At 51.8% G+C, this 22,170-nt stretch overlaps 1 protein-coding gene and 1 pseudogene across 4 annotated transcripts in view; one reads left to right on the top strand and one right to left on the bottom strand.

Annotated features, from left to right (window-relative positions):
• The window catches only part of CCDC57 (coiled-coil domain containing 57), an 83,528-nt gene extending 61,651 nt beyond the window's left edge, over window positions 1–21,877 (top strand). Inside the window, exon 18 of one of the 3 annotated variants that reach the window (XM_081030034.1) lies at window positions 21,484–21,877. In XM_081030034.1, coding sequence (XP_080886160.1) covers window positions 21,484–21,662 — 179 coding nt within the window. In that variant the 3' untranslated portion in view covers window positions 21,663–21,877. The remainder of the gene's footprint in view (window positions 1–21,483) is intronic. The other 2 variants (XM_081030035.1, XM_081030036.1) reach the window with 2 other exon arrangements.
• Window positions 1,304–2,135, bottom strand: LOC308489229 (protein Hikeshi-like; annotated as a pseudogene). The gene has a single exon. The product of its transcript is annotated as a protein Hikeshi-like (transcript).
• Window positions 21,878–22,170: the final 293 nt, after the last annotated feature.

The following is a 22,170-nucleotide window of genomic DNA, read 5'->3' as shown; positions in this document are numbered from 1 at the left end:
GTAAGTTCAGCCTTTACTTGTGTCTACCAGTGAAAGTCTGTACCTGCGAGGTCCTGCAGAGAGTAGTCTCTTCCCCCCCCAGAGACCATGCCTCCTGCAGTAGGACCCCGCCCGCACCGGCCTGTGCACGTCCTGGTCTCCATTTCTCCTGCCTTCTAGAAGGCCTGCCTCCAGCCCCTCAGCTGTGCCCCTCACCTCTGAGAAACGCTTTTCCTGGTGCCTGCAGAGCCCTCCAGCCGCCTGTCCAAAGGCCTGTACTTGCCCCCCTGCCAAATTCCCACTGCTTTTGGCAGAACTACCATTTCTCCCATCTGGGCTTTTAGCTCTTTGTTTGAATGGAAAAAACAAAACAAAACAAAAAAACCAGGGGGCAAGATTTAAAGGAAAAACAGGAGACCTGGGAGCTTTCTGATGCCCATGTCGGGTCAGGAACCTCTCTGTTCCCTGTCCCCTGATAAGCATGCCCACCGACCACAGCACTGACCCTCCCACGGGGACCGAGGCTCCCGTGGGGCCTGTCCTCTGTCGTCCCCTCCTCCTGCTTCAGGACTCAACTCATGTTTTTACTTTTTTCTCTAAATTGTGTGAAATTTTTTTAAAGCCCCAGAATCATGAGATTTTTATTTTTTCACTGTCTTGGTTAGCGATTTCTCATATTTTTACCTTTTGGGCAGAAAATAAAATCACCGTGATGTGAATCCTTCTGAGAGAGTGAGAACTGTACCTGCATGTGGTCCTTCACTCTATCTTGAGGCCTGTCCTTAAGTGCGTGTTAGGTTTTTGCCAAGACCACTGCATCACGTCCCTGCTGACCCTCATGTTTTTTGCCAAGAAATCTGTTTTGTCTTTCATGCGGAGGCCACCTCAGTGCCATGGGTTCATGCTCCGCGGGCTTTCTGCCTCTGCACCCTCCAGCTGACGGACCGGGCCGATGGCCATGGAAAGTGCGGCACTCTGGCTTCCTTTCCCTGTGTCCCCGTCGCGGTTCCCTGTGCTTTGGTCTGGTGGTTTCATACGTTTGCATTTACTATGATGCTGTCTCATTAGCTCTTTCTTCCATCTTGTTTTCTATTTGGCATGCTTTAAATTCTTTGAAACGTTTTCTCCTGCCTCTTTTTGAATAGATCACATTTTCCATTCCCTTCTGCCTGTTTTTAAGTTGTAGTCTCAGTTTTCACTCCTAAATTATGAGGACCCCACTTACTTTATTTCGTCCACCGATTTCTTATCAGCATTTGTAATAAGGTTCTTAGCTGCTGTGTGGGGGTGGCTGTGTTTCAGACAAAAGTGAATTTGACTAAATTCTTTTAGTTTGTTTGCTTTTCAAATCTCTCCTAGTAGTCTCATGGATATGTATTTCTTCTTTTAAGATAAATTTAGAAGAGAATTTTATATGGGAAACTTTCCTTTCCATTAAAAGTTATTTTATTCAAATTATGTTTTCCAAGAGAGCAGGTTCCGTGCTAGTCGTCTTTGAAAGTTTTCATACCATTTCAGAACCACATTTGCTGGAATGAGCATTTCAGATGGACTTGGTGTCATCTGGGCCTGAGAGATAGCAAATGATGAAGCAAAATTGTAGAAATTGTCCAACATCTTTTGTGTGAACTGAGTGAATGAATCAACTGAGAATACAGCAGCATTACCTACAGGAGTCTGCTGAGCCAGACTGTCCAATAATTCCACGGAAATTCCAATCTGAGCAACAGATGGAGTTCGTATAATATTCATGGCTCCAAAAGGGTGTTGGCTTCCTTCTCCAGATTTAAGACCTGAAATTTTGAAGATGGCACTTGGTTTCCCATTTGTAACAAACAAACCCTAGGAGTTGCCGTACTGGCGATCCATCCATTTGAATCAGGGTAGGAAAAATAGACAGATCCTCCCATTCCCTCAGGAAATGGAATTGTTCCCAGCATAAAAACGAACACATGGTTGATATTTTCACAATCAGGTAGGTCTAAAACAAATTTATCTTCTGCCACTTGCTGTGCAACTGCTTGTACCAGCCTTCCCACCACCAAGCAGCCAAACATGGCGGCGGCGGTTCCTCTCAGCAGGCAGGGACCTGAAGACCGCAACTAGAAGTCCTTGGGCTACTACGCTAGTAGAGCCTAAGAACCTTCCAAAATATTTCGGAGAACGCAAGCCTTGCCACTACATAGCGACTATGCCAGGGGCAGGAGCACCCCGCGACCTCTGACACTTCTTCCTAAACAGCACGCCTCTCAGGCTGTAAGTACTTCAGGGCTTAATATATGGGAAACTTTTTGAGGCCTTATCTGTGAGAGTATTTTCATTTTTGCCTCACTTAGATGTTCCTTCATTAAGCATAAAACTCTAGTCGTCCATTTCTTGTCATATATCAGCTAAGTACCTGGATTGACACTTGCACTGAAAACAGCTAAAGTGCTGAATAAAACACCAAAACCGTGCTTGTGAGACATCAGTAAACGGCAGGCGGCAGCGCCCGACTGAGGGAGGAGCTGTGACGGCAGGCTGAGCACTGAAGCTGGCTTTCAGCCAAGGACTTGGTCAAAGGGGGTGAGCTTGAAAATGGGCGCAAGTCACAGGGCTTAGAAAACAGGTGACAAGAACCAGGGTCCACCCAGGGCGGGAGTGCAGTGGGGGCACCCACCCCCATGAAGCTGGAACTCGGAAGGGCTATACCTTCAGAGTGAAGGTGAATCACAACCCGCCCACCCCTCCCCTCCAGCTGCCTCCCATGCTGGGGGCTGGGGGGGACACTGAGGACATGGCCTCATACTCACTGGGAGCTACTTATAATCTGCCATTGCAGTCAGCCTTCGTGTGGTTTAGCCCCAGTTAAGACCCCTGGGTGGTCTGAGAATTTTATCATGGAGTCATTCTGAACTGGGGGAGCCCCCAGGAACTAGACAACAGCAAATGCAGGCCATTTCGGGGGGACTCCACCTTTGTTCTAGGCCATGAAAAATTCCTGCAAATCAGACTCCAATTACAAATGCAATCCCAGACACAAGGAGCAGGGTCCCAGGAGCACGAGCAGCAGACGTAGACCTGCTGGAAGGTACAGGGCATCAATTACTGTGCTTCGTATGTTTAAAGAAACAAAACACCAGCAAGGAAATTCATTCCAGAAACAAGGAACTATAAAGAAAGACCAAGTGGACTGAAGGAAGAACCAAATAGGACTTTAAGAAATGAAAAGTGTATTTATTGAAATTGAAAACTTGATGGAAGGGGTCAACAGCAGAGTGTGTAATGCACAATTAATGAAATAGACATTCTATATGAAGAAATTACCCAGAGAGACAAAGAGAGGGAGGGAGGAAGAGAGGGAGGAAGGGAGGAACGAATGAACGAACGAATGACAGAGGGAGAAGAGCCATGTAGGACGCAGTGAGCAGCTCTGACGCGTGTTGGTCAGAACCTCAGAAGGAGAGAATGTGGGCAGAGGTGACACTTGAGGGGATGGGGCTGAGGACGGGCTGAAGTGTTACGAGGTGGTAATTCACAATTGCAGGAAGCTTGAGGAATCCCAGCTTGAAGAATCACAAAGAAATGCCCACTGGATGTGTTCTAACAACACACCGGAACCCCAGAGGTCGTGAGGCTGCTTTGAAAGGTGTCAAAATAGATAGGGTACCTTCAGCGAGGTGAGGCTGACGCAGTGGGAGCCCAGGGCAGTGACAAGCTGTCTGTGTGCCAGGAGAAGACAGCTGTCACCCTAGACTCCCACACGGGGACCTTGCCTTTCCCGAATGAGGGCAAAACAGTGACTTGTAGACAATCAGACAGAACCTCACCACCATCTGCGTCCACTGAAAACCTTCCCAGTGGGAGATGGCTGGTGCGTGCTGCGAAGGGCAGGACCATGTGGTCTCCGTTTGGCTTTACGACCACATGGTCTCTGTAGCGGCGCCCCCGAAGCCCCACAGCAGCCACACTGTACATGTGCCAATAAAACTATTTACAAAACAGGTCGTAGGCCTGTTTCTTAAGCTGAGTAGACAAGTGTTTCTTTTATTCTTTAAAATATTTTTTATCATTCTTTAAACTGATATTCTTGAAACCATACGTGTCCATTATATGTGCTGCGTGTAGTTTGGGTATCTTTTGTAATGAGAAGTTGTAAGGAGGAGGAGTGGCATCTGGGGGGTGCCACAGGGAGGTCAGGTAAGGTCGGACAGAAGAGTGTTCCCACTTCTCGCAAGCTGAGTGTCACTGTGGTCGTCTGAGTGGTCTCAGTGGAGAGGTGCGATTGTCATTCCAGCCTGCCTGGCTGAAGTGGCAAGAAGAACGAATGGCTGGACGCCTTACTGGAGAAGTCTTGCTCTGAAAAGTGGCAGACCACAGGCACCCATGGAGGTGGTGTGAGGTTACAGTTTGTCTGAGGCAGGCAGGAAAGAAGGGTGACCTGTGATGATTCGTCAGGTGAGGAGGGCAGCAGGGAAGTCCTGGGGGCATGCGTCCTGGGGTCTGATGGGACAGGATGGGGGGGCAAGGGGCTGGGGTCTAACGGGACAGGATAGGGGGTGGGGGGCTGGGGTCTTACAGGACAGGACAGGATGGGGGGCTGGGGTCTGACAGGACAGAAGGGGGGTGTAGCTTTGAGTTTACCTGACTTGCACGCTGACCTATGAGCCTGCCACATGGCTGCCTTCATGGTTGCTGGCAGAAGAATGAGACTCCTGGGTCAGGCACAGCAGACAGTTATGGGTCCCCTTGTGTGTGCATGTTTGTGTGACCCCCCTCGCCCCCGTCCCATAAGGCAAAGCAGAGCAGGCCTGTGTCCTGGGCATGTGTCTCAGCTGAGGAACCCCGAGCAGGGAGAACCTCATTCTTATCTAGTGGGCAAGCCTATCTGCCCTTTGCCCCAGAGGGAGCTGTGCCCCAAGGCTGCGAGCTGTGCGAACACCGGCTCAGGCGCGTCCAGAACAGAAGTTGTGGGAGCCGTGACAGGCAGGAGCAAGTGCCAGCAAAGACCTGACCCAGCAGTCGGCCCGTGGTGGGAAGGCAGTTCCTCTCACATCACTTTATTTCCCCCGTTCAGATGTGACGCAAAGCCGTGGGCGCTGAGGGAAGTGTGGGTGGCTTGCAGGACGGGAATTGTGAAATGGCCGCTGGGCGAGTGGGCAGGCCGTGGATGGAGTTGCGGGTCCCTGCTGGGGGCTGTGGGTGAAAACGGAGCACATCCTGGGCGGTCAGCTTGACTCACAAAGACAGGTGGAGGTGATGTCCCGTTCTTTCCGCTGGTGACAGAGGCTGGCCTGGAGCCGGCCTAGGGAGATAGATAGTTGGAGTGGTGTGTGTCACACCAGTGAAAGTGACATACAAGTTTCCCAACATTGTCTCATGGCGGCACCCATAGGAAATCACGGCATCTTGACAGCATTCCAGACCACACTGACCAAAAACAGGTCCATCAACTGCTCTGGGGTTCTTTCCTCCAGGGTGTTTCACAGCACATCCGTCAGAGGCCAGAGGCGGAAGTGGTGTTTCTCACCTCTCGTTTAATTCTTTAATTCTCTTTTTTTCAATAACCCAGGGCACCCAACAGACCCCCTCTTCCATCTCACTAGCTGCGTGGTCACATGGCCTCCCCTTGACCAGTCATTGGGAGACTGTCTTAGACCTTAGACCCTGGAAGGGAACAGTGTGGGAGTGGAGGGCGTCCCTGGGCGGCAGAATGGGGAAGGGCTGTGCGTGGGGTTGGAACAGGGCCTGGTGGGGGGACGTGGTGACAGGAGTGGGGGCCGGGGGGTGCGGCTGCTGTTCTTGAGCTGCATTTTACAATAAAAAGTGGGAAAGACACATCGCAGCATAGGCCTTGGGCTCACCCTGTGAGACTAAGTTGGGGGAGAAGGTTGACATCGGTGTGGCTTAGCTATTGTAATTGTCCACAAAGTTTCTTTCCTCTCCTTGTATCTTGAGTATATGAGCATGCATAATTGAATTACCTGGGTGACACTTCTGCTTTGTCTAAGAATATTTGCTAAAACCTTATTGGGACCTAAACGATGGCTCTTAGGAAGGCAAGAACTCAGGTTAAGACGTAACTGTGCGATCTTATAATATCATAATTATTATAAAGGCAGCTGTCTTCTCCAAATTGAAGTAACCAGTTAGTGTAATTTCAAGATGGTGGGTGTTGGGTAAAGGACAGACCCCTCCCCAACAGAGGCTGGGAGGTGGGAACACCGGCTTCCTGTACCACCTGCCATCTAGACGACGCGCAGTGACAGAGCTTGAAATCAAACGTACAAATACACAGATTGGAACAGTGTTTGCAAGCAACTAGAAGGTTAACCTTAAATATTATTTAAAATTCACAATTTCTAAGATAATTCTTTTTTAACCTCAAAAATAATCAAACTGGAAAGATACTCTTAAGCACCGCCACAGGTGGGTCAGTGATACCTGAGTATCTCACCTCAGCTAACCGGGTGCACCAGGGAGATACAAGCATCTGACCTCCCTGGCACGCGGTGGGGTCGGCCTCAGGCGGGTGAGGTGGCTGCACTGCCTTCTGGGAGTGCAGTTTGTCGGTGTGTCAACCTTGCAGGCTGTGGGACGGCCACTGGAGCAAAGGGAGCTGCAGCCGCCTCTGGTCATGAGTGACTGCTCCCTGTGGCTGGGAGAGCAGTGAAATGGTACCAGGGTGTTAGGTGAACTCCGTGCCGTCCTCCCGCTTCCTCCCCTGCTCACCTCCCAGGCCCCAACCCTGTACCCCAGGACACCACTGTCCAGCGCCCTGCTGCCGCAGACTGGCTCCGCACACTGTTTCGTGCAGTGTCCTCTGTCCTACTCGGTTGCATACCCCAGTGGACAGCAGCTTTTTCCGTGTCTGTCTGTGGCATATCTTGGTGTCGCGGAGCGTCCTGAGCTGCAGGTCTTCTCAGGGGTTGGCGGCAGTGACTGTCCAGGCGCTTTCTCTGACCTTCTCGGGCTCGCGAGCATTTAGGTTGTGCGGGTATCCAGCTGCCAGGGCTGGCCACACTGCGTGGAGCCCATGGACAGGACGGAGAAGGAGAGGGAAGTCCCTGGGTCAGAGTGCATGTCCTGAGCCTGTTACCAAACTGGAGCTTCATGGCTGCAGGCTGTCAGCGAACCTTTCCTCACTGCGGTTCAGGACGATCCTTATCAAGCACTTACTTTTCCTGCCAGTCTGATAGGTGAAAAATGGTATTTCAGTATTGGTTTTCAGTTTAAGTTTTTCAGTTATGTGCGCTTTGAAATAAGGAAATGAATGTTTTCTGTGATTATTGAAAGTCAGAACGCAGAAGGATGGGAACGTGTGCTCTAGAAGGGACGGCTGCCCAGGCCCTGAGGAGGGGCGGGGTTGGGGGTGGAGAGGGGCGCCCAGATGCCTGGATTTACAAGTAAATGCCATCTGGGTGGGTTTCTAAGAGGGGAGAGTGTGGCTGAAAGCCAGTCAAGTGCTGATTAAGTGCGAGGCCTTCCTAGAGCTTCACTGGGCTGAGGTGTGGGATCCCCAGGGTGAACTGATTGATTCCACAGAGCTCCCGGGAGGCCACAGGCCCAGGTCCCCAGTGACACCCCAGGCTGCATAGCACTTAGCCAGCTGTTCCAAGTCCCAACCTTTATTCTATTCCCTGGAGTCCCAGAGCGGACAGGGATAGGGTAGGTGGGGGAAGGGCCAGGGTTGTCACAAGAGTCAGACAGATAATGGACAGGAATGTGGAGGAATTGGCTGCCAGGGGTCAATACCCAGCCCAGCCCTGAGGGGCACGCCTTCCCGTCTCTGTCTCTCTTTGGGGTCTGAAGGGTCCCACCCTGCTTCCTCCTGGGTGGAGACTCTTACCCACCCACCCCCAAACTGAAAATGAGGGAATAAGAAAAGATGAGGAATAAGAAGGAATACGACTTTCAGAGGGGCACAATTGTAGTGTTGGGTTTTTCCTTTAAATTTTTGGTTTTTTTAAAATTACATTAGAAAATTTTAAAATAAAATTTTTTTCATTTAAAAAGGGTTGGGTGAGATGTTAAGATACGATGTGCATAAGCCTGTGACCTGGCTGTTAATACAGAGTCATCTGAAACCTTGTGCAGTTAGGACATGACCATGGATGACAGAGATGACGTCTAAATCAGATAACAGGTTGTCAGGCTGTTCTCTAAGGGCCCAGGCGGAGCACACACCTGTCCCAGCGCAGTGTTTGCGGAGCCTCTGCCAGTGTTCCCTGGGCCCCGCCACGTGGCATTGTTCCTTCCCAGCAGCTCAGGGAAGTTGGCCTCTGCATTCACATGACGAGACGCTGCTTAGTTCCTGAAGGTCACCCAGCATACAGTGTGGGTCAGGGTCAGAACACACGCCATCTGACTCTAGACCCTAAGTCCACCTGGCAGGGCAGGTCCCAAACACTGGTACCCGTGGGCCCCAGGCAGCAGGTGGCTGGTGAAGACGTTGGGCTGGCAGTGGATGGGGCTACCCCACAGTTGTCTCCCCCTGTGGTGGGTGGAACAAGCCAGCTCTTCCGTGGGTTGAGTGAGATGGGCTGGAAAGCTAATTTTTATATAGAATGTTTCAGTTTTTTAATATTGGCAACTAATTGAAAATCAAAACAAAGTGAGCCAAACCGCAGCTCACTTTGGAGCAGGCCCTCCGAGATCTGGCTACGCCTAGTGACACATGGCCCTCCAGTAAAGAGCCATGTTTATGGTTTCACGTGGGTAACAAAACAAGAAGACGCATCATGTCCCATGGCCGTATCAGCCTGTGGGCCCCAGGGGGTGTGTTCATGTGTCATACCACATACACAGCAAAAGCCTCTGGAACAGGAGTGGGGCAATCTGTCCTCCCCACAGGTGTTTTTCTGTTTCCTGTGAAACCAGGGCTCAGCTGCCCTGTGCTGCACTTGAGTGATGGATGCGGGGTGGGGAGGAGTGGGGCGCAGCTTGTAATGACAAAGGAACAGTGGAAACCACACAGGATGGGTGATCACAGAGGACAGTATATGATCCCACTGTACACGCTGCTCCTAGAACATTGCGTCCTAATCTGCCCATCTGTGTGCTCGGCCTGTGCGCTAACCAGAGAACTCCCCTGGGCTCTGGAAATCTGTACAAGGCTCGGTGTGCCACCGTGACTCCAGCAGGCCGAAGATAACCTTGCCAGACGCAGCTCAGAAACTGGCCAGCCTACCCCATGGGACAGAGGCTTCTGTGAGCTGGAGAAGGGCTGTCCTTCTGCACCAGAAACGTAATGATGCTAGCCCCGCCAGTCAGGGCTCAAGGGCTGGGCTGCAGGAACACGGGCCAGGAGTAAGGTGAAGTGCCTTCCAGCATAGGGCTCAGCCACATGCTCACTGCTGCTGTCATAGTGACCTTGGGAAGTAGCCCACAAGGGCACGACAGGGGCTTACTAAGTACAGTGAGCATGACTGCTCCAGGGTCCCGGGGTGAAGGGGTCCTGCCCTTTGGCTGCTCAGCTGTTACCTTTGTCCTCTTGGCCCTGCCCATACGATGCTCAGGAGGGTACTGGATGAGCCCCAGCCCACAGCATCGTCTTGTACCTGCACCCAAGAGGCCCAGGCACCGTGTGCTGGTCACAGGAGGAGCAGCAGTGCCTGACCTGGGGCGGGGGGGGGTGCGGCGCCCAGCTTCCTGCCATCGCCAGTGATCACAGCCTGAGACTTCTTCTGACGTACAGACCATCCTGAAAACTTTGAGAACAGATGGTCAAGTAGATATTTGTTGGCTCTTGTGTTGAGGTTGTTATGAAGCACTTACTGCCACCTGGGAAAAGTTGTGTGGAAATAACTTTTGAAACAAAGTAAATACTTTAAGAACTAGCCAAAGCCGCTTAGTCTTTAGTGGTATTTATTCTGGGCACAGCCTGGCTAGCACTCTCTTCTGCTCCTGGCCAGCCTCTTATGAGGACTGGACTTTAACATTCCTCCACAAACAGGTAGAAAACTGGAACAAACACAGAAGCAGCTGTTTCAGACGCTGGGTTTGGGCAGCACAGGTCTGTCACCTTCAAAGAAGTGCAGCGATGAAGCTCTGGGGCCCCTGGCTCTGGACTGCTGACATGGGGACAGGCACCAGCGGAGCTCAGGAGCTTTACCGAGTTGAGGGAGTGGGAATTGGGGTTGGCGAGGCTTCACTCTGTACAAGCCCGTAGAATAAAACTGCACAGATCTAGGCGGAAGAGAGACAACCAACCTGTAAGCGGAACCATTTCCAGAGTCACAGGGGAGGGAGATAGTCACGCTCCGGCCAGTCAGAGTGGTGGGTCCCCAGCGATCACCTCCATTCCTTGGAGACTCCGGGCTAGTTGTCTCTGGAGTGAAAGCCCATGTAGACTTATCCTAGACAAGCTTAAAAATAGTCTTTAAAATGACCAAACAAGGAGTCCACCTGCCTACCAAATCAGAGCCCAACACTCTAAAAAATGAAGAAATTTCAACAATATTTGCAATATCTGACGTCCTATCAAAAATTATGGGACATGGGAAGGGGCAGGAAAATGTGATCCATATTCAAGAGGAAAATCAGTCCATAGAAAGAGGCCCAGAAATGACGGAAATGAGGGAACAAGCAAAGACATTAAAAGAAGTATTATGGCTATATTCACGTATTTAAAAAAAAACACGGGCCGGCCGGTGCTCAGGTGGTTAGAGCTCCGTGCTCCTAACTCCAAAGGCTGCCGGTTCGATTCCCACATGGGCCAGTGGGCTCTCAACCACAAGGCTGCAGGTTCAATTCCTCGACTCCCACAAGGGATGGTGGGCAGCGCCGCCTGCAACTAGGATTGAACACAGCACCTTGAGCTGAGCTGCCTCCCAGATGGCTCAGTTGGTTGGAGCGCGTCCTCTCAAACACAAGGTTGCCGGTTCGACTCCTGCAAGGGATGGTGGGCTGTGCCCCCTGCAACTAGCAACGGCAACTGGACCTGGAGCTGAGCTGCGCCCTCCACAACTAAGACTGAAAGGACAACAACTTGACTTGGAAAGAAAAAGTCCTGGAAGTACACAGTGTTCCCCAATAAAGTCCTGTTCCCCTTCCCCAATAAAATCTTAAAAAAAAAAAAAAATGAAACAAATTGAAAATATAACAAAGCCAAACAAAACTTCTAGAGATGACAAGTATAATATTTGAAAGGAAAACTCACTGGGTGGGGCTAGCAGCGCAGTGGAGACGGCAGGAACAGGAATGGAGACACAGCAGGCGACTCTCCAGAATGATGCCCAGGAAAAAAAGGGGGCTAGAAGCAGCCTTGGTGACCTGAAAGATCGTGTCCATGAGCCTGACAGAAAAGGGGAGACAAAGAGGGGACAGAAAAAGCGTTTGAAGAAATAATGCCCTTTTCTTTCTAAATTTGATAAAAAACTCTTAACTCACAGTTCCAAGAAGTTTGCCCCAAGCAGCAGGATAAACACACACCCACGCTTGCAACCGAGAGAATATCATGATCAGATTCCTGAAAATCAGTGATAAAGATAAAACCTTAAACGCAGTTGAAGAAAAAATAAAAAGCACATTACATAGAAATGAACGCAGATAAACAGTATGACAGACTTTTCTTCAGAAACTGCCTAAATCGGAAGACAAAGGACCATCACCTTCAAAGTGCTAAAAAAAAGCTGTCACCTAGAATTCTATATGTAGCAGAAAAGCCCTTCAACATTAAGGCAAATTTAAAACTTTTATTACAGACAGACAAATCTGATAGAATTCACACCAACAGACTTGCACTACCAGAAATTTTAAAGGCTATTCTTCAGGCTGAATGACGCCAGATGGAATCCTGAATCACCAGAGAGGAACACGGACACAGGAGTGGCGGTTGTGTGGGCCAATGATGAAAACACACTTTCCCTTTTCTCTAAAAGGTAATGGATTGTTTAAAGCACACCTAATAACAGTGTATTAACGGGGTTCGTGATAGATGGTCAAGTGAATTGTGTGATGAAATAGCATAAATGGCAGGAGAGGGGAAGGAAGTCTACTCTTGTGAGGCTCTTGTATGTGAAGTTGTGTAATATTATTTCAAGGTTGGATGTGATAAGTTACAAATGCATATTGTAAACCGTAGAGCAACCATTAAAAAAAAGAAAACAACACAAAAAAACCCACAAGGGTGTGGAGCTAATAGCTCAGTCCTGAAGGTAAAATGGAATATAAAACATCAATCCAAAAGTAGGCAGGAAACAAGGAAAAGGGGCAGAAAGGACAAATGGGACACATGGAAAACAATTTAATGGGAAGACTCATTTAAACCCAACCATGTTGATAATAACATTAAATGTAATGGTCTAAATGCCCCATTAGAAAGCCGACTGGAAGAAAAAGGCAGGAAACCCACTTTCAATATAAAGATACAGATAAAGAAAGCTGAGTGCCTGTGTTCATATGAGGCAACTCAGACTTCCCGGCAGGGAGTACCAGAGGGACGTTTCATAATGACAGCATGTCAGTCAATCAGGAAGACACAGCAGTCCCAAATTGTGAGCTCCTAGGAAGAGAGCTGAAAACACATAAAGTGAACACTCGCAGAAATAAAAGGAGGTGTACACAGTCCCTGTTCCAGTTGCAGACTTCAGCACCTCCCCACCGGGATCTGATGGAACAGGCAGAAAATAAGTGTGGACGTAAAAGCTTTGTGCCTTAGCCACCTTGCCCTAACTGACATGTTTACGCCTCTCACACAACACAGCAGAACACAAGTTTTCCAGGTGCACATGGAACATTCCACAAGATACATATTGGGCCATAAAACTGGTCTCAATACATTTAAAAGGATTGAAATCATACAGAATATGTTTCCTGACCACAGAGGGGTTACCTTGGAAATCAATGACAGAAAAACATCTAAAAAAATCCCCAAATTTTGAAAATAGAACATTTTTTAATAACTCATGTGTCAAAGAAGAAATCACAAAATAGTGCTTAGAAATGTATGCCTTTAAGTACTTGCATTATAGAACATTGCTGTGGAATCAGCAATGGACACCTCCACCATAAGAGGCTAGAGAAATAAGAACAAATTGAATTCAAAGGTTGTAGAAGGAAGGGAATAATAAAGATAAAAGTGGAAAACAATGAAATAGAAAAGAGAAAAGTAATACAAGAAAACAATGAAGCCAAAATCTGATTCTTTGAAAAAATACCAACAAGCATCTAGTTATACTGATCAAGATAAAATGAGAGACAGTACAAATTACTGATGTCAGGAGTGAGAGAGGGGCATGGCCTCATGCCCTAAAGGGAGTGAGGAGATAATGGAATAATAAGAACAACTGCATGTCAATAGTTTGACAAGTTAGTGTTGTTAAAATTGGCAAATTCTCTGAAAGACCCAAGTTAACCAAAATTGATTCAAGAAGAAACAGAAATGTGAGTAGGTCTGTATCTATTAAAGCAATTGAATGTGTAACTGAAAACCTTCCCACAAAGAAAACTCCAGGCCAGAGGGCTCCACTGGTGAAGTTTATAAAACATTTAATAAAAAAATAATATTAATCCCATCCAAAAACAAAGGAAAAGGAAACTATGGACCAGTATCTTTAATGCATATAGACCAAAAAATCTTTAATAAAACATTAGGATATCAATGCCAAAGATAATGTGAAAAGGGCAGAGCTTCCCTACCTAGTGGGTGTTATCCATCCTAGCAGAGAAAGGCTGGTATAACATTAAAAAATTAGTACACTATATTAACAGATTCAAAAAGGAAAATTATGATTTTTTGCAGTCTCAGTAACTGCAGAAAAATTATTTGACAAAATTAAACACCCATGAATGATAAAAAAAAAAAAAAAAGGAACCCTCAGCAAATTAGGAATAGAAGGGAACTTCTTCAACCCAATAAAGGGCATCTATCTAAAGCCTACAGCCAATATCTCACTTAATAGTCAAAGACTCATGCCACATTGTGTTGACAGTCCTAGCCACATAATAAACCACATAAAAGAAAAAAGGGGGACACAGACATACAGATCGCAAATGAAGAAATAAAACATGATCTAATTCATAAAAAATCCTAAGTAATCTACAAAAAAACCTTCTAGAGTTAAAAAGTGACAATAGCAAAGACCCAGGATACAAGGTCAATGTACCAAATCGACCCCAGGTGTGCACCACTGGGAATGCTGTGTTTTGAACACTTGTTGGATGTGATTTGCTAAAGTTTATATTTCGTCTTTGCCTCCATGTTTATAAGTTGAAGAGGCCTGTGATGTTTTTCTTGCATGGTCCTTACCTTGTTTGGAAACAAAAAGCTGGGCAGCTGTCACTGTTTTCCTGCTTTTCTGAATTATTTGAATAAGGTAGAAATTGAGTATTCCTTGGTTTCTGTGAAAATTCCATAGAAATACCTGTACATCTGAGCTGGGGGCTCTAGAGGAGGGAAGTGTTTGCTTATCCCTCAATTTCCTTCCTAGGTGTTGGACACTTCCAATGCCTCTTTTTGGTCCTTGTTTTGGAATTTTCCATTTCGTCTCGGTTTTATTCGCTTTCTATTGAATCGCTCTTCGCGACGCTCGTTTTCCCCGTGACTCCCCTGCCCGGCTCAGCTGCCTGCCCGGGTGGGGATCAGGCGTACTAATCTCTGCAGACAGGAGTCTGGGGTCTGGCGAGACTCTGGGTTCTGTTCTCTCAGGGTTTCTATTTCATTTGCCTTTGCTTCACAATTTCCTCATTTCTTGTTTCCCTAAGTTTGTTGTTCCTTTCGTTCCCCCTTCCCAAGTTGGGGGCTGAGCTCACCTCCCAGTTTTAGTTAGTGTCTCCTGACAAATGTATGTAAATGGCTTCAATGTCTTACCCGTTCTGTGATTCGGCTCAGAATATTTCCTAACTCACGTGCTATTTCCTCTCCGGCCCATGTGTCACTCACTGGCATGTTGTACAGTTGGAAGCAGCCAGCACTTGAGGGGTCCTGGTGCTGGTGACCAGCTGTCCCGCATCCGACTTGGCCTGAGTCACTTGCCGGGTGAGTGCAGAGGCTGCAGCAGCCATGAGAGAGCGTCCCCCTCCTGCCTGCTGCCAGTCCACTGGCACGTGCGTGCACTCTCAGTGAGGCTGTCTGCGACCAGCAGGCCGGGGAACACCGCCCGCCATGCTCACTGACTCCTCTGCCCCCGCAGCCCCGGCTGTTACTCAGTGTGCCTACAAGTCGAACCTTTACTGGCACACACTGCTCTGCCTCTTGTCACACTCTTTGCTTCATTCTTCCTCATTGTTTTTTCACTTTTTATGTGTCCTTTGTTTTAAATGAGTCTGTCACACCATGTCTTGTTGGATCTTGTTTTTTTTAATTTAAAATCCAGTCGGAGAATTTTTTTGTCTTCCTAAGTGAGTTTAACTCACACTTACTGAATTCTTATCTTGGACTCAAATCTACATTATTTATCTCCCGTTTACTTTCTTCTGTTTCACTTTTCTGCATTCCTGCCTTTCATCGGAGAAACCACATTTTCTTCCACTCGTTTACAAGATGTACGTTCTGACTCTGTCCTGAGATAGTTTTCCTGACTCGCACATGTCCATGAGCCCCACCGATTTCCCAGACTTATTCCCACATTGGCCCCCATCCCAGGACCCATTCCCTACATGCACCCCTCATCCCCACTGTGCCACGTGGCCCCGTTGGACTGACGCCACCCGGCCCACAGCTCTGACGTCCTGTTTCCCACATCTCTCACAGCTCCTACCAGATTTGTCTGTCCCTATTTAAGTAGTTCCTCCAAGAATGTTTTCCGTGTGGATCTTTATGCAGAAGCAGAGCTGGTGTCCCGCTGGTGTAGGGACCCCTGTGCCCTGTAGGTGTTTGCAGGTATGTGACTAAACCGGACACGGAGACCTGGGAGGGTCACTTGTGAGTCTGGCCCAATTCAAACTGTCCTACATGCTCCTCCTCCAAGAATGCCATCCAGTCCTCACATGAGCATCGGGACAGCAGCCTGTGGCCAGAAGTGAGCAACTTATTCTTTTAGCTCAGGAAGGACAGAAAGGTGCTTTGTGGGCTTTGTTCTTTGGGACCAGGGGCCTGCTCGAGGATAGAAGGTTCCAGGCACTGCTGTATTTGTATTTTAGTTTAAAACAGGGAGCCACTACAATCCTGATACTACAGACTAACACACAGGAAGCACGAGGTCCCCACCCTAAAATTCATGTGGTTTTAAGATTTCAGTGGACTCTGTGGCAAACGTATGGGTTTCATGGTTCCCTCTGTGACCAGGGCTAAACCTCCCTGGTCCATGTGGGGACTGAGAGAACCCTTCAGATGAGTAGAAAAGCCCAGCTGTCCACAGAAGGGGCGCCCAATTCATGGGTGGGGGCGTAGGTGCAATGCTCAAAACTGCAGCAGGTGCCTTTGTTTCAGCTGTTTTCCCAGGGTGCCTGACCAAGGAGCTAACAAAGGTCATTCTTTTTGTTAGCTGTGGCAGCCGCAGGCCACTGGTCGTGGCCGCTTGCTCTCTACATGCTGCAAAGTGAAGGAGCTAACCTGCCTGGAGGTCAGCCTCTGGCTCGCTGCCCGGAACCAGGGTGGCCAGAAGCCAGGGTGGGTCGCAGGACGCGGGGCTGGAGGGACGGAGCTGTGGTTACTAAGGGAGACAGGCTGTGCTTTCAGCACTGAGATGTACTCATCTGCCTGTGTCCGTGCTCTGGCTCCAGGCCTAGCGCCAGCGCTGTTCTGTGGAAGAGCCTGTTCTGGAAGTGTCCATCCTGAGAGTCCCCAGCACAGTGGGGAGCTAAGGACAGTGAGGCAGGAGGCTGTCCCTCCTCTGCCCCAGGTCCCTCCCAGAGGGAGCCCCATCTCTGGGCGGATGTCGACCCTCTAACTTACATTCCAGGGGAGGGCACTGTGCCAGGACTGGTGTGGCGTCTTCTCCGGGTGTTGCCGGGGGAGCATGGAGGGCGTGATGAGGGTGCTGGGGGCCTGAGATGCTTAACTCCGCCAGGACCTGGGGCTAACACTCCCCTCTCCCCCTGCCCCGCCCAGCTGCTCCTTGTCACACCCACACACCGACCCCCATCACCTTTCCTGGTAGCCCCACCATCTGCTGGCCTTTTCATGGTACAAGTGCCTGGAGCCTCGTGCCCCACGGTCCAGCCCACAGACGACATGGGTGAGGAACTGAGCTGTCTGCTCGAGGCTCCTGGGCAGAGGGCCTTCGGGATGCCGACTTCCTGAGGGTTAGCCTTTCCACGGGGCCAGGAAGGAGGTGATGTGTGCAGCCCAGGTTGTGGGGGAAGAAGTGTAGATTCAGCAGCTCTGTCCGCCTGGTCCGTTTCTGGGACCTCCCTGAACCCAGCGTGGTGAGCCCAGCTCTTCCTTGCCTCCCAAGGGGAGCCAGGGAAGAGCTTGGGTGCAGCTGTCTCCATCAGGGTGCCTTTCCCTGCTTCCTGTGGGCGGCTGCCGGGCACAGCGGCTTCTCTGGGCAGGAGCTGTGCCCCTCAGCCCAGCACCGCCTGTCAGGATGGGGCCACTGCGGTCCTGTGTAGGGCGGGGCGCCGAGGCAGGTGTGTGCGTAGAAAGCTTCTCTTGCAGTCGTGGACGAGCCCCAGAGGCCGAGGTGCTGGTACGTGTGGCGACGGCCACCCTGCTTGCCACTCAGGCTCTACTGGGACAAGGAACAGCTGGCCACACAACACATGCCATCAGCATGGCCGCCCCCAAGCTTCTCCTGCGGGGCCCAAAGGGCCATCACCAGACCTCAGAGCCATGTCAGGGGCCGGGCCTGGCGTGGGGAGACCCTGGCCAGGCTCACTGCTCTTGGAGTCTGGAGCGAGATGGGCGGCCTTCCCTAGGGGCCACGTTTCTGTGGAAAAGGAGAGCATTGCCTCACTGACAGCTGTCCCCCCGCCAAGAGGAGCAGAGAGCAGCCCGTGGCCGTGTGTGGCCTGCTGGTCTGCACCAGCGTGTGAGGATGGCCCCACCGCTGGAGTCCCCAGGGTGTTGGGGGCCTCCTGGAGCTGTGAGCGACCTAGCTGACCCCAGCCCATCAGCCCCTTTTGAAAATGTGCCTTTCATGAATTTTATCTCATGTTGCAGTGTTTGGGCTTAGGTCTCTGAAAAGGCAGGTCAGAGTCCACACACCCCACTGCTTGCCGTTGAGCCCCTGCTGGCCCCACACAGCTGAGTGTTTGCAGCCCAGGGGACTCACGGCAGCATCACTCCAGGTCCTGAGGCCAGTTTGCAGCCACCACGACCAGCAGCCCTCTGCACCTCCTTTCCTTCTGGGCCCTCTCCCTCCAAAGTGGGGACTAAGCCAGGCTTATGGCCTGACTGCCACTTTCAGCTACCTCCATGCCCGCCCCCAGCTGCCACCGACCTAGCCTCTGTCCTGCTCTACCCACCTGACCGCGGGCTTCTCCCGGGTGACCCTTAGGCAGGGACAGGGAGAGGGGACGGAGGCCATTGGGGGCGGGGCCCGCATGCCCACCTGGGATGATGCCCCTTCCCCCCAGGGCAGAACCAGCCCACAAAACGTGTCCCCTAAGCTCCCTTCCTCATGGTGCAGGATGGGAGCCTAGTTGGGCCACACCGAGACCCCAGCACACAGGTCTGGGTGAGCCTGGAACCAGGGAAGGGGACCCCCTGAAAATGGTGTGAGGCAGGAGCGATTAGGGGTTGGTGTGGGGTATTAGTTTGGGAAGGGAGGAGTGTTAACAAGGGCAGGTCTGTGGGCAGCAGCCGCCTGAGGCCAGGACTGAAGGATCTGAGGTCCCTCCCTGCCTCTTCCCCACCCTGTTGAGTTGGAGTCCGACCAAGAGCCTGCGCACCAAGGGTGGCAGCAGTTCCTTGTAGGTTCGCTGCGGGTGGAGGGGGCAGGCAGGGTCCTGGGCAGTAGGTACAGCTTCTAGAAACCTGGGGCTGGAGAGGGGGAGGGAGGTTACAGCCCCATCCATGTCCGACACATGCTGAGGGCCTGAGGCTCCATCCCCACTGTGCTAGGTTGTCTGGGACAGTTAGGTGGGACATAACCTAATTTGAAACACTGATCAAAAAGGAGGTTCAGGGTGGGGAGACCTGGGGGTGTAATTTGTCCTATCTGAGAAGTATTGAACTCAGGGCCTGAGAGGAAGCAGGAGAGGGATCTCAGCACATCCCCCAGAGGGGCGTTGGGGGACTGTGGAGACAGGACTGGCTGGACCAGCTGAGGCTGCAGTGAGTCCTGAGCTGCCCCCAGCCCTGGGGAGGGCTCTGCAGAATCAGGCCAGGTGTGGGCTCCATGACCCCTTTCTCAGGAGCACAGCCCTGGAAGCCCAGGGAGAATGTGCTCAGGGGGCTGGGCAGTGGCTCTGAGCCACCAGGGAGCTGGGACCAGCACTGCCCGTGCTCAGAACCTTGGGAGGCTCTGAGACAAAAGACTGGCCACCACCATCCCGGACACGAGCCCAGCGTGCAGGCCCAGCCTGGAAGAGGCTGGGCGGCTCAGGGACCAGCAGAGTCCCATGATGAAGCCCTGTGCCTGCATAGTTTCCCCAAGGCCTGTAATTTCCCCTGAGGCCTGAGCAGTACCCAGGGCTGGAAGAGAAGCCTGGGCTGGGCGGGCAGAACAGGTCGGGTGAGACAGAGAAGGGCAGCTCAGGTTACTCAGATGGGAGCCGGCATGGTCCCGCCCCGGAGGCACCGGCCACCCTCTGCTGTGGGCTCTTTGGGAGACCACCAGCCGCCGTCTGCCCGCTAGCCTTTTTGCTTTGGCTGAGTTCCTCTTCCCCTCAGCAATACAGAGCTTTGGGCCTAGGCTGCCCTCCTCCCTAAACTTCCCTTTCTCCAGGAGCGCCCAGGCGGCCCCTGGAATACCCAAGAGGGCCAGTCCCCGCATTGGGAGGGATTCCCCACTGCTCCACACTGGACGATGCCTTCTAGAAGGAAACCAAGCGAGCAGAGGGCAGTGCCCAGGTCGGCCTGTAGGCTCACATGGGAGGGTCTGCATGTGGAGGATGGGTTTAGTCTGGGGCTGGAGAACCAAAGACTGAGACATTTTCCTGGAGAGGGAGCAGCAGCGATGGTGGCAGGAAGCAAGAGTGTGGGAGGGTCCAGGGACCGCCACCGCCATCCCTCCAGGACCAGCATGCTGGGCGGCCCGGAGCCGGGACTGGGGCCAAGGGCAGAGGGAGGCCATTAGGGGTGCGAGCCCAGGGAGGCTGAGGGGACAGGAGACCAGCTCCGGGGGCCCGAGGCGAGGGCCAGGGGCCTGGGCATGTCCGGCAGACCACGGCTCGCTGGAGACACTGCCCAGGACAGTGGGGTGCCAGCAAGCCCCCACGTGCCTCGCCTGTGTGTGCTCTCCACAGCCCCCTGCCCACACCAGCCCTGGCACCAGCGGTCTGCAGCCCTGCCTTCCTCATCCTCAGGTCTCACCTGGTGTGCCCTGTCGTCCCATGCTCTCCCCCCAGCTCATAACTCCAGGCCCAGGGCGACACTGGGCAGATAGTGTGGATGCCAGTGCCGCGTGGGCCAACCCCCCTTGGTTGCTATGCTCTGGGCTCTGCTCCCTTCAGTGTGGACCTCCCGGGCCTACCTGCTGGGCCCACCCCAAGGGACAGCCAGTCTTGACCTTGCATCTTACAATTGCTTTTTTTTTTTTTTTAAAGATTTTATTGGGGAAAGGGAACAGGACTTTATTGGGGAACAGTGTGTACTTCCAGGACTTTTTTCCAAGTCAAGTTGTTGTCCTTTCAGTCTTAGTCGTGGAGGGTGCAGCTCAGCTCCAGGTCCAGTTGCCAATGCTAGTTGCAGGGGGCGCTGCCCACCATCTCTTGTGAGACTCGAGGAATTGAACCGGCAACCTTGTGGTTGAGAGCCCACTGGGCCATGTGGGAATCGAACCAGCAGCCTTCAGAGTCAGGAGCATGGAGCTCTAACCACCTGAGCACCAGCCAGCCCTTACAATTGCTTTTTAATAACATCCTTTTTGTTTTACAAAAGAAATGCATTCTTAGCTCTAAAAACTTGGAACATAGAAGCTCGAAGGATAAAGAAAATCACCATCGAGCCCCAGTGTAGAGGAAGGGCCACTCTGCATGCTGGCCCACGTGGGGACGTGTGCTGCCGTGCCCAGGTCCTTGGCCTGGGCCTGGCCACGTGTGTCCAGGCTGCTGGGCAATTGGAGGTGCAGAGGCTGGCTGACAGTGGGCAAGTGCCATGAGCCACCCATTAACCTTGGTAGCCCCCCTCCATGGAGCCATTACAAGATGGTTACGACTGGAGACGATTCTCAGGGCCGAGTGTGCTGTGTACCCAGTGGAGGGACAGGCTCACACCCTGCAAAGCATCTGGAGAGCGCATGCCCACAAACCTCCTGTGCGGCGACACTGGCCTGGGACCTTGCTGCCACTGAATGGTCACCACAGGAGGGCCTCTGGCCTGCACAGGGCTCCTGTGCCAACAGCCAGGGCGTGTGGTCTCGGTTCCTGCTGGCAGGAACCACAGCAGGTCGGTGTACACTCAAGTGAGCTGCTTTCTAAGCACATGGCTTCCTGACCTGGGATGTAACTGCAGTTTTCTGTTCTCTCACCTGACAGAGCTCACAGCACCTCCAGCAGCTGACAGCCTCCCACACCCTGAGCGGAGCCCCGTGGCCATCCAAGGGGTGAAGATGAAAGCCCAGGCCAAGCCCGAAAGACCCTCCAGGGCCCAGCCTGCGAAACCTACAGGCTACCAGCGGCCCCCTAAGATCCGGAACTACAACTTCAAGGACTGACTTCCTTGGCTACCCCTTCCCTCTCCTCCTGTCCGTCTCTCCCACTCCTAGTTGGTACTCGGGGCCTGTGCTTTAATCTCCACATCAGGGATGCGTGTGTTTGCCCACATGGGGAGGGGGGTGCTGTGAACTGCAGTGCAGGTTCCCCAGTACTGCTGGGGTGCCTCACAGACCAAGTGTGGAATGCATTAAAGCGGGTTGCCTGCTGGCCTGGGAGCTGTTTACCTGTCCTATTTGGGAGGTGTCTGGGTATCAGGACTGTGCCCAGGAGGGCCAGGTTGCCCATGGCACTGCCCACAGGCGCCGGCAAGCCGCAGGGCATGGAGAGCAGAGGCCCGCCGGAAAAGGCCCGCCGGAAAGCAGGTGGCCCCCACAGAGCACAGACCAGGAGGAATGAGGACTGTGAGGCTCGGTTACCCCACGCCAGACCAGAGGCTGCCTTGCCACGCTGCCCCCACATGCTCTTTCGTGCGTTCTCTCGGGCTCGCGTCAGGGTGCAGCTGGGGTG

Source organism: Rhinolophus hipposideros (genome assembly GCF_964194185.1).
Source record: "Rhinolophus hipposideros genome assembly, chromosome: 20".
Classification (NCBI taxonomy): Eukaryota; Metazoa; Chordata; class Mammalia; order Chiroptera; family Rhinolophidae; genus Rhinolophus; species Rhinolophus hipposideros.
This window is presented reverse-complemented; position numbering and strand designations above follow the sequence as displayed.